The sequence below is a fragment of the Rhodnius prolixus genome, unplaced genomic scaffold, assembly GCF_049639745.1.
Source record: "Rhodnius prolixus isolate KJV_2025 unplaced genomic scaffold, Rpr scaffold_5, whole genome shotgun sequence".
Classification (NCBI taxonomy): Eukaryota; Metazoa; Arthropoda; class Insecta; order Hemiptera; family Reduviidae; genus Rhodnius; species Rhodnius prolixus.
In genome coordinates this window covers 12,584,816-12,601,399 of record NW_027411624.1, presented here as the reverse complement: position 1 = coordinate 12,601,399, position 16,584 = coordinate 12,584,816, and the positions used below count along the sequence as shown (strand labels likewise).

Sequence of the window (16,584 nt, the reverse complement as noted above, 5' to 3'; positions counted from 1 at the left end):
GGTTAAGCTGTAGTTATTTTAAGCTGAAAGAATATGTTGTAATAGATTTTATAAATTGAAATTGTTTTCACCAAATGTTATATAATTATTTATTTAATTTTCACAACCTTTCAGAACCGATCTTTCTTCTAAAAGGATTGACTTGCGACACCAACTATGTATTCACGATAAAAGCAGTTAGTCTTGGAAATGATGCGGAACCAGTTACTAAATTAATTAACGTTGAAGTAAAAAAAAAAAATAAATTGAGTATAATGTAAGACATTTCATTTCATTTTGTTGTTAAGATTTTTTCATGATTCTTACTCGTATATTACTTTGGAGTTGTGTAGAAGTCGTAGAGTGCACATCTTGTCTGCTAGAGTATCAATAAAAATCTTCAATCGATAAAAAGAACAACTTGAGGAGACTCTTCTTGCATCTGCTTAATGTCTAACGGGACGCGGCGATTTCCCTTTCAAAATTTGATGCTAATCTGTCGACTGGTGCAGAGATCTGAAAATCGGCGCTGATAACCCCCGGCGTTCCATTTGCTTGGTTGCTAAACTGTAGATGTGCAAGTTTGTCCAAGTCAAAGTGGGCATTGATTTTCGCGCTACCGCTATCATGAGCTGTTGGCACGACCACTATCAATTTTAGGCTGCCTTTAACCATCTGCATCGTAGTAAAGGTGTGCACAGATTATTTTTTTAATTTAATTTTTTTTCTTCTGCAATTCATTAAACTTGATAAAGCTTGGCGGAGTCTGCAGACGCTGATAGGCGGGAATGCTTATTATGTATATTTGGTGGTTGGCCTACTTTTTTATTACTATTTGTAAAGAATTGTAATATTCACACAGTTGCCGTAGTAATTGCGATCCGAAAAGCAATCCTGGATTACAAATACATCTGCAAGCTAAAGAAATGGTTGAATATAAAGAGGTTCCATTTGAGTGGAGCTGCTCTCAGAAAGACGGAACTCTAATTCCTATAGAAACCTTGAGGGAAAAAAGTGCTGAAGAAGATCTGTTAATAAAACCAAACGCGCTGAAGGAAAGTACTATATATATGTTTACTGTAAAAAGTGAGTACTTGATTCTCCTTTGGTACATTTCGTTTAATCGTTGGAATAGTAACGTTTGTTTATACCTTAACAATTGAGTTAAAAACAAAAATTGTGAAAAATATATGAATTCCGCAGAATTTTTATCAGACTTTTAGCATACTTTAAACTGAGCGTATTCAATCTAAGGAATAATACTTAAAAATTAACCAATGGTCTTTTTGAATGTTAGTGTTAAGGCGCGCTCTGACCCATATTCTAGACCCTCTGCCCCACTACTTCCTTTTGGACCATGTGGTCACCTTTCCTGTCAGCCCAGTTCTCTGCTGTGCCGCGCTCTATACGCTTCAGTGTTTCTGTGCTAATACGCTTTAATATTTACCGCTTCAATCATCGCTACATTCATCGCTTCACGCCTATTCCTTTCATCCGCATCTAGTGCATCTGTTGTACTATTACATTCCTCATCCGCATCTAGTGCCCTTAGTGCACTTTTCCTTTCATTCTTTCGCTGACCTCACCCTCTACTTCCGTTACGCCTCATTGGGCCTGAGCCCTGAAATCTCCGACCTTTCTCGGAGTTTGGCAACACTCACACACACACACACACCAACATACACACGCTTCCGCTCCACCATTTCCTTCCCCTCACCACGCTTCTCTGGCGTCTTCGACATACCTCGATACACCATCATCTTGCACCAAAAGGGTAAGTACCTCCCCTTTTTCTTTTTCGTCCCCGCATCTGGGTGTAGGCGTTTTCAGACTTCTACAGTAGTGAACTTTTTTCTTTCATTTTTTCCCTGTAAAAAGTGAACTGACTCTTCACTTTTCTGTGAAAAAAGGTCGTTCTCGAAATAGGCCTTTCTCTAAACTACAATTTCCCATATGAGATTTCCACAAGGACCATTGCCTACAGAGGACCGTTCGAGGCTAGCGATTTGAGAGCTTCCTTTTGAGTACTTTTGTTTCAATGTTTGGGAAACTTTTAGTATTCATCTTGGCCCTTTTCAAACAAAGGAAGCAATTTCATCTCGAGTTGATTACAGAGGGTATGTCTCTAAGAGCTTAACTTCTGCATTTTATACTCTAGAGTAAGCTATAAGGACATAGCTCTATTACCGTTGATAGGTAAATGGTAGAGGTCCAAACAGGAACGGACTAAAGGGCATTAAACCTACATATGGATCCTCGTTATTGACACTCTATTAAAGTGTTTAATAAGTGAAGAAAATTACTATAATTTAGCTTTAAAAATCAATATTGGTTTTGAACCAATGTAGGTGGTTTCTTTCTGTGAGTGGATTCTTGTCCAGCGGTTTCTTCAAATAGATTGATTCTTCAGGCTCTGAACTAAGGAATTTGAAAGTCATCAAACTATGGTAGTGCATACCATCACTAAGTCAGAGTCATATTTAGAAGAAAAAAATCAGAAAATGCAAAACCAGAGTTCAACGTCCGTTAGAATCTAGGTGGTAATTGATTATTGATCTATTAATAGAACTAAAATAGTGACTGAATGTCACATGGAATTTACAATAGAAATGGCCGAACTTAAGGATCTCCAGGAAGGTACTCTTAAATTTTCAACGGAATTAAAGAAGCATCCTGCCATCATGATCTGGCGACTTTCATAATCTTCCATTGCAAGGATAGATGATATTTTTAGTAATAATAATTTATATGTTTAAACTTTAGTTTTTACAAATAGAGTTATGTCAGTGCAAAATCTTGTACAAAATGAAAATAACTATGAAGACAGAATAAGAATGAAAAATAAAGAGCAACTTTGTGTACGGAATTAGAACAAAAACTTTAATTACATTATTATAAAATTGAATAAACCAACAATAGGCATTATCTTGGAAACAAAAACAGATAGAAAAGAAAATTCTGTATAATAGCAAGAAAATAAATATATAAAAAATAAACAATAAAGAAATACTTAAAGTGAATCAAATAAAACAAACAATGGGAAATTATTAATTTATAAGATCCCTTGGAGACATGGCGTGTAGGAAATAATTATAAATATTGCTCATTTTTCGAATGTGTTGAAGATCGCTTAATATAATGTTAAGGGAGAATTCATAGTTATGTAAAGAAATCAATGTAAATGATTTAAGGGTTCGGCAAGTAAAGAAAATAAGCTCAACGATAATGGCGCTCTGCTACTTAATATATGTAAATATATATATAATATATATATTATTGGGCATAATATAATAATATATATATCACTGGGCATAATCGAATAGTACCAGCAATGGAGAACCTTAATAAATTGTCTGAAGGCAACAGGAATTTGGCAAATAAATTTAATTCTTTTAACATTAGTTCTAATTCGAAGATAACTTTCTAACTCGCCAAGCACACTCACAGTCCTGTTTATTGTATTGTACTGAGTATTAAGGGTACGATTTATATCCAATGAGATACAGTGATTTCTCATTCTCAGCACCAAGTCACCTTTTCTGCATTTACATTGCCGTTTTACTTTTTAGAAGCTATATGTATTTAAGCGAAGCCACGTAGTTCTCACAGACGTTGAACTCTGGTTTTTACTCTGGTACAGTTGTTAATATCAGATACTGTCATTATGTTAAGTAATCTTATCCTCTAAAACCATTATTGGTGTCGAGGTTCCTTCACAAGTGCTTTCGAACCTTCCTTGTCTTTGGTCAGACTGTTGGATCATCTTTTCCAATCTAAACGCCTTTTTCGGAAGCTCTTCATCAACTGTCCAAACCAACTATTGCCAACCAGCCCTTGTACTCTTAACAGCTCTTCCACAAGTTTTACTTTGAGAGAAATATTGATTGTCCCATTTCTAACTTTGTTTCGTTGTTTTTTGAATATCTATAAACAAGGTACAAAACTGATTAGTCTTACTCATTTTTTTAAATAAAACAATATTAAGGAGTTACTTTGTTTGGTGCTAAAAATTTTTATGAACTTCTTTTTAAACATTTTCTAATATATTTTTGTTTGTGATCTAATAGAAGAAGATATCATTGCTAATTTTGCGGTTATTACGATGGGACGTCCTACTAAAGGAACCTGTCAAATTAATCCATCACCAGCAGTTACTGGTCAAGAGGTCAATGTTACATGCACAGGCTTTAAAGCACCCAAAGGCTCTTCTCCTACACTTAAGTACGAAATTTATGAGAAAGATAAGAATGGATCACGTAAGCAAGGAAATTAATTATTCAAATTTCATAAATCACGTATTCTTTAGATACGATTGAATTGCAAGATTCGTTAGTCACGATGTTTTTATGTATGTACTTAGTCTCACTAAAGAAGACATCTGTTTTTGCATGATTAAAAAACGCAATATTTTTTAAAATCGCATTTTTTTAAAGAGATAATTCCTTACAAATTGAAGATTAACAAACAGAATCTTTCCGAAGAAAGGCGATCTCCTACATTAACTTTTTTTTAATGTGAGCTCGTAATTTGATTCCAAAAAGAAATCCTCTTAATATTGGAGACTAAATTAATTTGTTGAAGAGGTAAAATACGCCCAAAGACTTTTTGCATTCACTTATAAAAAAAACACTTAATTACAACTCTAAGTAAATTTTTGAAATTGTAAAAAGCGCGTAAGTAGAATAACATCTGTCCGATTGCTGGTCATAGATTCTGGTTTCACTCCTCCAGATGTTGCTTAAACTATAGAATACTTACTCCACGAATTAATTCCAAAAGGAATCGAAATAGCCCTTTATAAGTGCTGGACATGATCATCTCTTTTCTTCATTCAATCCTACTTGAAATTTTAAAAACCAACTGCAGTAAGAAATAAAATAAAAATGGCCTTAACAATTCTTCCAAGTAGCGTATTGTGAAGCGTTACATTGGTTTCTTTTGCAATTAATAGTTAATACAAAATGCAGCAATTAGTCTAATAATTTATTTTATTAAAGTAATAATTATGTGCTGAGTTGTCAAACAAACTCTTTCAGAAACTTTATTGAAGAGTACAGATAATGCTAATACAACAATTAAAATTACCAAACCAAATATTACGATTAAAGTTACTGATGAAAATGGTATGTCAGTGACAGAGAACATTGTAGTTGAGGTAAGTTCCGTTTATAATTGCTTCTGAACATTTAATTTAATTTAGTTGTTTCTCCATTTTATTGCTCTAAATCTATTTATTTATTTTGTTGTTACTATCCAAACCGAGTATTTTATTCAATTCCATCAGTTTTATTTTTATGTCATTTCTATAAAAAAATCTGGTGCGACCACACATACGACCTAACCACAATTCTCAAGGTTTTAACGTACTAATTCTTTCTGAAGTAGTGCAATTTGTATAACCGTTCTTCCATTGAATGCGACTTTGGAGGGAAACTTCCTCTCGTCACTCCCCGGAACTACCCTAACTGCCCCATTTCTAGCAATATTCTTATAAAGTTAGAAATCTACTCGAATGAAGTGTAATACGAAGTTGAGAAAAATGTAAAAGCCATTCTGGAGAAAATTCTGAATGTAAAAAAATAATTCATTATAAAGGTTTCCATCCGGTGAAAGCTAAATTCAAAAATTTGACACGATTGTAGTAGATTACTCTCGCTGTTAATATCTGAAATTGTTGGAAATTAATGTGTTCAATTAGCTCGCTCATCACACTGAATCAATCGATCTAAGTTTATCAATGATTTAATGAATATACTATTTCACTCGACGATTACTACTATAAAAAGGCTCTGGGAATTTCTTAATAGTATTCTAAATACTTGCGTCAGCAAAGGGCTCATTTTTGAACTATGGCTCAACTGAGTGCATTCTCTTTGCAAGAGGACTATTATTAACGTTATTACTATTAACTATTATTGTATCTGTATACAAGGTATACAGAAACACATTTTTGGTTAACTATAGTCTCCAAACTAACATTTCCCTAGCAAGCCTAGTTTTTTTAAGTTAATGTAATTTTTATTATTAGAAGCATGACTTAGCTTTAGATCAGAAGTTTCTAACAAGAAGTCCGACGACAGAAAGGAAGATTTTTTATATGCAGCTCAAATTAGTTGCTTTCTCTAAAAACAAATGTATTAAATGTACTGAAGGTTCAACGAATTTTTTAGATTTGCTCTGAATGCACAGGTATAACCACTAAAAGCAGTAGATCTTCTTAAATTCATGAAATGTTCAGATTTATTGATCAATTTTTATCAAAAATAAATTTAATTTTAAGATTTAAGTTTAGGTGTTGTTTAATGTCTCGAGTACGTCAGAAGGAGTAAAGGCTTTAGGAGAGAATGTAGGTCTTAGAGGTTTGAGTCCTCTTCAAGTTGAGTTGGTGCTACCTACTGAACATACCAGAATATAAAGTAAATATATTGCAGAGGTGAGTGACAAAGAGATCAACTTTGTCTAAGACAGTTTTCTTGTTTCTTCTTGTTTTAGGTTAATCCACCTACAACTACAACTACTACCACAACAACAACAACAACAACAACTACAACAACATCTAAACCTCTACCAAAAACATCAGTACATCCATGTGATGAAGAATTTGTAAAACAACTAGTCGACAGAATCAATTCACTTATACAAATGAAATATATTGACTTGGTCTTAACCGAGTTATCAGCTGCATTCAAAATGCGGAAGTCTTTAAAATGTTTGGACGCTTTAACTAAAATAAAAGTACTAATTATGTTAGCCAAGGTATGTATGTTTCCTTATTACATAGACGTAATTAAAATTATATTAATAACCTTGAGATAAAGGTAATTTTAAAACAATATGATGGCTAATACTACCCCCTTAAGTAAACAATAGAATTTATAATGAAATAGCAAAATTAGCGTTATTGGGCAATAACAAAAATTTCCGAAAAATGGAAAATATTAAACACAGTTTTAAAAAAGTAATATTTAATCAGTTTTTGGCTTTCCGTTTCTTAAATTAAAGTAATAAAAGAATAGTAATGTTTCAAATATATATTATATAAATGCATTTATCCTGCTGACAAAACAGAAAACTAATAACCTAATCAATAGTTATTTAAACACTTTTAGTTACAGTTCAAAAAAATCAGTGAAATTAATAAAGCATCATTAATAATGGAAGAAATGTTCCCAATGGAAAAGGATGATGTTGCAAATGCACAGTTTGAAGATAGACTAACTTTGTATGCTGGAAGAGTTTCTAAAATAATATCCGCACAATTAGAGCGAGAAAGCAAAGGCGAACGAAATCTTACCATCATTCAGTCAATAGCAAGGTTTGTAAATGACAAAACTTGGGAGATTATTCATAAAATTTAGCTTTTTTAATATATATGTATATATAAAAACTGAAGAAACTAAATGCATAGGGAATTTTACTACTTTATTCCCTTCAATGACCGTAGGGGTTATAGTAGGGGCGGCTATTTTTTGTTCTAAACGAGAGTGACAAATTGTCGACCACAAGAGTATAAACAACAATATTAGAAGTTATCTTTGGGATGATTGGGAATTGAGACTTCCGAAGTTCTCAACAACTTCTACTGAATAACGAAACCTGTATAAGAGCTATGTCACAAATTGAGTGCGAGTGGAACTTTCCATACGTCTGTTCGGATGGCCTTAGTTGCCCATACAACTATGATGAGAACTGTATTATATGCTGTACTTCTACATACCAGAATTATTGGAATTTAATAATTTGAGTTGGCTACACTGCCTTACAGTGTGGCTATTTTTTTCAATGCTTCTTGTGCACACTCACCACGTGTTCTCATGTATCTTTGATATTAGTGTTGTTGTTCTTTTTCTTTTTACAACCAAGTGTTATGTTTGAACTATACGATTTTTATCATAACCCAATAATATTCCAGGTAATTAACTCAAGATACTGGCCATAAGTGTTTGCCATGTCGTAATTAGTTCCATAGCAAGGAAATCCGTGTAATTATTAAAGGCTGTCTTGCTACACACTACACTGTCCATCACCGAAGTACGAGTGGTAGAGGTTCCTAATTAGAGAAGACAAAAGGCTTGGTTTTGTATCCAAATCTTATGGTCTGCTCTTCCTTCTCGCTATCAACTAAGCTCATTTTCAAGGATTGTTAGAAAGAAAATTTTCCCCCACAAATTGACGGTTCCTTCTCCGACGCATTCTGGAGTACAGAATCTATACAGCTGTTTACTCAGCTAAGACAAAACACGCTAGGTGCAACCTTAAAGTCAAGGACACGTTTGAAGCTATTAATTTTGTAAAAGATATATTTTTACCATTTTGCTCTAACTTCTTAATTCAGGATAGACCAGAGAACTTCGGATAAGGAATTATGGAAACTTTATTAGTATTCTAGATAGATGCCATATGCAAAAAAAGAGGCCCTAGCCTAATATGGATTCCTAACCTACCTAGTAGAAGAAATCTGTATCTTCCTTCAAGAATTCGAAAGTTCATTCAGGTTACCTTTAAACCCAGCAGTCTCGTTAGAATCCTTTAAAATCTGTCAGAGACAAATTTAAATGGAAACATTAAACATCAATGATCTAGAGGGTATTCCATCGTTAATAGGGGCTTTGGATTTGATTGGCGTGAATGCTTTTAAAATAAACATTATGTCAAAATGGGAAACAAATTACCGTCCCATCTAGACTTAACATATTAAGGTATTAATAATGCAATATATTTGTTTGTTTATTATTAATGTGAGAATTGTTAATTAGCTTGCAACATAGTTTTTAGTGGGAATACAAGAAATATTTGGAATATTTTTTTCTTTAGTTTTTCTTAATTTTTCTGTATACAAACTTTTATAAACCAAACCAATCTTATACTTCTATTAGTATGGAACATTCTAATAATGAATGTTCAATTTTTTTATTGTACTAATTCAAATGGAGCTCAACATTCGAGCATGCAACATTACCAAAAATAATCATTATTCATAGAGGTCTTTTTGAAATTAATGCTGCAAATAAACGACTTATCTTGTTGATAATGAAATAATGACGTGATGCAACTGCCAAACTACAGTTTGCTCTTTGAGCATCTCACTTTTACTTTGCTGAAAAAAAACAAAAGTTTTCTGTCAATAGGATAAGAAAATTTATAGATTGACTTCCTTAATTAATGAATATCTTAATGTTATAGCCAGCAATTGAATTCTATTAATGGCGTTTTTTACATTGAGGATAAAAAAATTATTGACTCAAACACAGAAGAAGCAGAATCTGAAATTCATCGCCAAAAGGTAGTAAGAAGTTGCTAGAATATTTTCTTTCTCTTTTTAATTTAGATATTACTCTAATTCATTGCACTTCATCCTTTTTCATTTCAATTTGGTACAATCTTCCTGTCGAAACCTTATTTCCGTACAAGTTACCATAACTTTAAAGTGTGAAGTAAATAAATCCTTCGCTTAAAGGAACTAGGTTTAAAGTGCTTAAATGGCGTGAATGTCCCCACTCTTTCTTACTACTGCTCTCAAACTCCAGTTAAGAAATCAAGGAATTGCGATCATATTTTAATTTCACTAGAAAGCCCGTTTTAATTCTCCCAATTCCAAAAAAGTGATGTTTTAGTGGTTACGAAGCATGACTTTGTATGTGAGAGATACTCCCGTTTGAATCCCGCATATAGCTACATTTTATTAAAAAAAGTATTATGATGTATTAAGTATTATGAATGACTGCATGTGCGGATACGAACTGGGGATATCTCACTTACAAAGCCACGCTCTTGACTACTAGACCACCATCCACCTTAAATTGGCATGATATTCTTTCCGCAATCGTGAGTCAAGTCTTGCACACGGGGTACATTAAATTGATGTGATGGTTGCTTTTATTTGTTGATAAAACAAATTTATCCTGATTCTCCCACAACCATTACATTAAACTATATACAGTCGAACCTCGCTTAACGAGCATAATTCGTTCCAGAACCTTACTCGTTATGCGAAATACTCGTTAAGCGAAACAATTTTTTTATATAAATTAAAATAAAAGGGGATAATTGCTAGATCAGCCACACTTACACCATTTTCTCGTTTCTCAATGATTTTACGTTTCAATTCTAACGTTATTTTAATTCTTTTCGAAGCCATTTTGTTAGAGGGATAACAAAATAAACACAATAATATTTAAACACAAATATCATTATATGGACTTCCCCTATACACCACTCATTCGGTGAAGTTCGGTTTCGACTGTATCAATGCATTAGATACGTGGAGAATATGAAACGCATATGCGTAAACAGGAATGACTAATCGAAGAATGCGCAGTTTTCGATGAGTCAGCGAAAACTGCGCAGTCAGCGAAATGTCATTGGAAAACTATCGTTATGCGAAACATCGCTCGCTATAAGAATCAATTTGTTTTACTCGTTATGCGAATTACTCGTTAAGAGAGGTGCTCGTTATGCGAGGTTCCACTGTATTTTAAAAGCTTCCAATTATTATTATTTTTGTTCTTTGCATCACCAATAACATTTTTCGCAGTCGAAAGACCTCCCAAAACGTGTATTTCTGGTGGAAAATTAATATTCCTAAAAAGTTATTGGCGATTGGGGCTGATTTTAAATGGATCACCCTGCATATATATATACGTTTTCTTGAAACATCGTTTCTGAATTAATTCGTTTTCATGTAGATCTAAAACTTTTACTACACCCTACCAAAAAAGTGTGTCATGGGCACTTATAATCAAAAGTTCCGAAAGTGTCTAAACTCCAAGATTGTAGCAAAAAGAAATTAGTAATATAACCTTGAGTCTAATAACTAGAGAAAGTCATGGGAGTTACAATAAGATTATGTTAAATGTTAAGTTCATTTCTCTATTATGTAGGATTTGAAGGAAATAGTCGCCACAGAAACCGTTATTATAAATAAACATTTTTTATTAATAATTCTAATGTACCATTCGTACTAAAGCCAATGCGTTACCAAAATAGTGTATGTTTTTTGCTTAATTAATTAAAAAATTAAAAATTAATTAAAAAAGAAGATAAGGACGCCTATTTTATAATTTTGTGTCTATTTTAGGTTAAGAAAGGAATATCCGAATTTATGGGATCTCTAGAATATTTAGGAAACGCCTTGAGAAATACTTTTAAGATAAGTGGAAATCCTGAGATGTCTTTGGAGAGTAAAGATATTTCTGTTTTTATAAAGGTGAGAGTTTTTTGAAAAAAATAAATAAAATGAATGATGATTTAAATAAATATTCTCATTGAATATTCTTTTTGTATTACTTGTTGATGGCTGAGGGCTTGTTTCTAAAACGCTTCAAGAGCTATTTGGCTTGTTGGCTCAGTAATGGTTGTCTCGGTAGTCAGGGCGATAGGTAGTGTGATGCTGAGCAAGAAGAGGTTTTCTGGTTCCTATATTACCATGTTCTAGTTACATGGTCAAGTACATGGTTAGAAGGTGAAGAAGGGGACCACGACCTCTTAGAGATCTGGCCAAATTATAAATAAAACCAAATGAATCAAAGGAACATGAAAAATTCACGATACAAATAAATTTCTGAACAATTACACATTTGAATGAAGTAAAGAGTGTTGGTTAGATAGAATGTGCGATAAAATTCACTTTTGTTAATGTACTCTCACGAAATCAGTTCCATAATTTACTCTACGTATCTAAGGTTATTGCAAAAAACAATGCACCACCCAGAAGATATAACTGTAGAAGCTTTAAACTTTCACTATCTGTTAGTAGTGAATGATATCAGTTGGGGAAAAAATGTCAACAATTTTAGAAGCCTTTGTGGTACAAAGGTCGTATTGGTATACAAACGAATTTTTGGACTTATTACGTGTTGACGCAAACAATATTTTACAAGTATTGATACTAACTTTAATATAAGTCATATACAATTAAAAATGTAACAGTTATGTACTTAAACATTCTTTTTCTAGGAAGGAAAAACAAAGGCATTCGATGACCGAATGACACCTTTCAAAAATTTTCCAACTTCTCTACGTTTTGACAACAAATTTCTTGAAGCTTATAAAAAAAAATATATATCTTTGGCAGTACGTAATAGATAAGTATAAAGAAATAAAATAAACATAAGGTAATGTAGTGCTAAGTATTTTAGGAATGCCGTTTGGCGGATGTGGAAACAATATTTTCTGTCTTGCCCGGAAGAAACCAAAAACAGTGGTACGCTTTACCAGACTTGCCTTGCCGCATGTCTGGACAATTCAAGTATAGCATTATATTTTTTTGACCTTAGTATTTGTACTTGTTCTGAATCTGTGGTACTTTTTTTTTTTGCTGATAGTTGGCTGGAGAATTGCAGAACGTCAAACATTGTTATGTCTCATTTTAACTGGTAATGCTGCATTTACATTCCTCATTGGTCCTATTTTGGTCCAAGCATTTACATTTACATTGGTCCTATTTTATAACGATTTTTATAACTAGTCATTTCTTAAATTACTAAATTCAAGTACCTCCAAAGTATCTTTTTAAATATCCAGCAAATAATACAAATAAATTTAATAGTTTAAAAAATAAATATAACCAGTGTATGTAATTATTATCGTAGAAGAAATGGCTCTAATTTTTCAGACTTAAACTCTTCAAGAATGTGTAATACAACTTCAACCACATTTCTGCACTTATCTGGCCATTTTGTTAGAGCGGTTAGAGGCGAGTCCTGGAAAGCAGGATAGGTATTGTGGTACTGGGTCTTAGGTCTTATTCCCGGTCTTAGGCCTTGGATTTTATTTAAAGATTAATAAAAGAAATTTACAGTACAGTATGTTTGCTAGTCGCCTCCGTCCACGGCACCTAATTGGTAATTGGACGTAAAGTCTGTCTGAAAAAAAATAGGCATTACTTTAATTTACTTTATTTTTATTTCATATTATTTAGGAGAGGCAGTGTTCCTGTACAGTTATATAATAAGTCTTTTCGTGCCTCTTACTATTGTATTAATATACTCACTCGAAAATGTTTATATTATACTTTATTTGATGTGTTTTGCCTGAATTAAAAGTTCTTAATATTTTAATAAATAATTGGCGAACTAAGTGAGCATTATTTTCATTCTTTTAGGGGTTTTATTTTCTATTCCATTGAGAATTAAATATATTATTCCAGTTTTTCCTTTCACTAGGTTATTCACTTAAAAAAGAACCCACTACATTGGGCCAATCAAACAGTGAATTCTGATCCAGTGTTGGTTTATGTATCTAAAAAGGTGGGGAATAAATATTACAGGCTGCATGATCTTAAAGGAGCTTTGCATATTTTTTTACCAGTGAGTATTTCACAAAAATCTCATCTCTGAAAAAATTTACAAATAATTGTGTGACAAAATGAAAGTATAATAAGTATTTTATGAATAATAAAAGTATTTAGCAGTAAAAATTGCCAGTAATAGTGATGACATTAATGATTAGGTCGCATTGGTGACCTAAAATTTGTAAAGTGGCTCTCTTAAATCTCAGTGCCTATATTTTTATACTTATCACAGTGCCAGAGCAACGTGAAGTTTAGAAATGAAACAAAGAGTGAGAGAGCGGAAGTGGATGGAATTGTTCATGTACAATTTTGGGTTTTCAAAGAGAAAAATTTTTATCGTCGGTTCCCTTTCTTTTATTTCCACAACGTGCCCTGATATAACTTTTTTGCATTTTTGAATATTTCAGTTAAGGGAGGCTAAGCCATTGATACTAAAAGGAGTCGCTCACAAACCACAAGTAGATAATTCTCTTCTTGAAAAGGATAAGTTAATTACAGTTCACCGTTTGGACATCTGGGATGGAAGTAGAGGAGGTATTTTTCTAAATACAGAACTTCAAGCATTACAAGTGAGTTAAAGTGTTTTTTTAGCTGGGAAAACGAATTATGGATAAAACAAATAATGCGTAGGATGGGATGTATAGAAGGGAAAGACGGTAGGCTGCTATTGGAAAAAAGGAGATTATGGATAGTTGGATGAGCTATTTCCAGGAAGTTTTGAATGATGGGGAAATGGTGATGGGATATACGAGGAAGGAATTCCACAAGAGGAGGGTGCGGAGCCCCCCTCAAGAAAGGATTTTGACAGTTTTCTGGAACGAATGAAAGGAAATAAAGCGGCATGGGAGGATAGAAAATGTCTAGAAATCATTTGCCAAGGAGGTGAACGCCTTCAGGAGGAATTATACAACCTGATCCTCAAAGTGTGGTTAAGAGAGGAAATGGATTGGGCAACTGCCCTAATTTGCCCTGTCTATAAAAAAGGTAGCCTGTTGAAATGCGAGAACTATAGAGGGATATTATTACTGAGCGTGATTTATATCACGATTTCTGACTATTTGGCCTACGAAAAAGATGTAGCCATTATGGAGAGGTCAAAGACTGCGCTTAGGGAAACTTTTTTGGAGTTGGCTGAAGGTTCACAACTCGGCGAGCAAGGTGTTTAGAGAATTGTTTGCGTATCAGCACCGGTTTGAGGGCGTTAAAGAATTCAAATAACTAGGAGCTGTTTTCACTAACAAAAAGAGGTGAGCCGTGATATAGAAAGTAGAATAGTGGCCGGAAATAGATGTCTGGGAGCGCTAAGACGGACATTCTATCATAGCTCCCTTTCAAGAGAGACCAAATTGACGATCTACAAGTCAGTCCTTAGGCCGTTGTAACGCACGGCTCGGAATCGTGGACGTTGAGGCATGCAGACGATTGGAAACTGAATCGCAGGAAAAGAAAGGTATTAAGGGCGGTCAATGGACCAGTGCCAAGATGGAGTCATGAGGTGCTGAAAAAACGCAGAGTTAAGAGAGTTGTATGGGGAAGAGGATTTAGTGTCTGTACTCAAGCAGGGAAGGTTGTGTTGGGTGGGACATGTGCATAGGATGGAGAGCACCACGAAGAGCGCTGGAGGGTTACGCTGGAGGCAGAAGACCGAGTGGGGAGACCTAGGCTGCGTTGAATGTGCGTTGTGGAAGAGGATCTCTGGGAAATGAATGTAAGACAGTGGTGAAGAAAAGCTCTAGATAGAGAGGTTTGGGGTCGGGTACTAGCGGAGGCCAAGGTCCTACAAAGTTGAGTTGAATTGAATTTCTTAGGAAGTAATTGCACTCGATTTATTTATTTATTTAAGGCGCGCCAACACCGGAGCTTTTTTCAGTGCACTGCCAGCCTCCGGAGAGTGTTCTCTCGTTATAGACAACACTGTCCATTACCGGACATTGAGCTGTAAGAAGTTCCTAGGAAGAGAAAATCTAAAGCCCAGCAGCTGGTTTCGAACCCAAGATCTCCGCGTTGGAATCCAATACGCTAACCGCATAGCTAAACCTTTCCCTTTACACTGAAGTTAAGAGGGTATTCAAATAACATATTTACTTTTAGTTTTCTAACGGTGGTATATGAAAAAGTTAATATTTCAACATCCTTTCAAGCTGCAGCTTAATAAAAAACTGTAGGACATTTTTGATTTCATTGATTGATCTTGCAACATTGATTGATCGATTGATGTAAATCGATCCTGCAACACCTCAGGTCTGACATGCAAAGGGCGTAATTGTGCCGTGGTTACCTCGAAGGATAGTTCTAAAAATTCCACGGAAGGCCTTACAAATTACTTCCTTCCTGAGTTAACTTCCTTATTTCTTCTGCATAAAGTAGAAACGAATTTCTCTTAATCAGTTATGTACTTCATAAAGTATCTTTACTATATAAGTATTCTGAACTCACTAAATGTATAGTGTTAATTATGTTGAAGCGTTGAGAGAATAAAAATTATTGAAGTAGGTGTTCTATCACTTACCTATTTATTATGTTCTACGTTTCGCCTTGGGCGCTATTGACAATAATCAACAATAATAATATTAATAAAATCATTCAAAATTAAATTCTAAAAAAATTAATTGTTTTATAAATTAATGTTTCTTAATTTTAGGTGATTATTTTAGAAGATGAAAGGCCAGTTTTCGTTCACTTTGATTTAGAAAAGAGTAGCCATAATATTTCATACATTATTCGAGACAATAAAGACCATGTTTTTGTTTACATTGGTATATTACTTGATAAGAAGGTCAGTTTCGTACTTAAAATAATATTATGATTAGCTTACGTTTTTGCAACCTGGATTGTATGTAGGTTGCTGGATAATTTCTTTTATAATTTGAATCTTGTAACTTTTCCTATACGGTTGTTACAGTTTCTCTAAACAGAAATTGTAAATCTCAAAGAACATCTTGATAATCTTTTAAAATTGAAGGATGCTTATTATTTCATCAAATAAAATTTTGTCTCTGCTGAAACTCCTGGCACTCCGGGATAATTGTTTTTAGCTAAATTTCTGATTAACTATGTCTTTATTTTATCAAGGGTCATTTTCTAACCTAATGTTAGCAACTTCTGTACCAATGTTATAGTTATCTTGGTAGCATTGATCCATTCATCTCACAACATATTCTAGCATACCTACGAATCCTTACTTTGGAAAAACTCCACCAAATCTATATGATCATTTAATTTATATTGAAATTTAATTCTCTTATTTTCTTTGTCGTTTCTTCCAACACATGCAAGATTTTTTATATCTGATATAAGTTGGACACCTTACAGAC

The 16,584-nt window shown here is 33.6% G+C and overlaps 1 protein-coding gene across 9 annotated transcripts in view; it reads left to right on the top strand.

Moving 5' to 3' along the window:
- The window catches only part of LOC141457978 (uncharacterized), a 76,737-nt gene that overhangs the window by 27,334 nt on the left and 32,819 nt on the right, over positions 1-16,584 (top strand). For 8 of the 9 annotated variants that reach the window (XR_012460691.1, XR_012460692.1, XM_074135404.1 and 5 more), the window contains 12 exons: positions 115-256; positions 842-1,065; positions 4,047-4,235; positions 5,016-5,134; positions 6,472-6,735; positions 7,089-7,294; positions 9,163-9,262; positions 11,057-11,185; positions 11,935-12,051; positions 13,143-13,286; positions 13,678-13,839; positions 15,912-16,046. Coding sequence is in view for 7 of the 9 variants with exons in the window: in XM_074135404.1 (XP_073991505.1) it covers positions 115-256; positions 842-1,065; positions 4,047-4,235; positions 5,016-5,134; positions 6,472-6,735; positions 7,089-7,294; positions 9,163-9,262; positions 11,057-11,185; positions 11,935-12,051; positions 13,143-13,286; positions 13,678-13,839; positions 15,912-16,046 (1,931 nt within the window). In the remaining 2 variants the exon portion in view is untranslated. Of the gene's footprint in view, positions 1-114; positions 257-380; positions 671-841; positions 1,066-4,046; positions 4,236-5,015; positions 5,135-6,471; positions 6,736-7,088; positions 7,295-9,162; positions 9,263-11,056; positions 11,186-11,934; positions 12,052-13,142; positions 13,287-13,677; positions 13,840-15,911; positions 16,047-16,584 lie in introns of those variants that run through there. The other variant, XM_074135406.1, reaches the window with a different exon arrangement.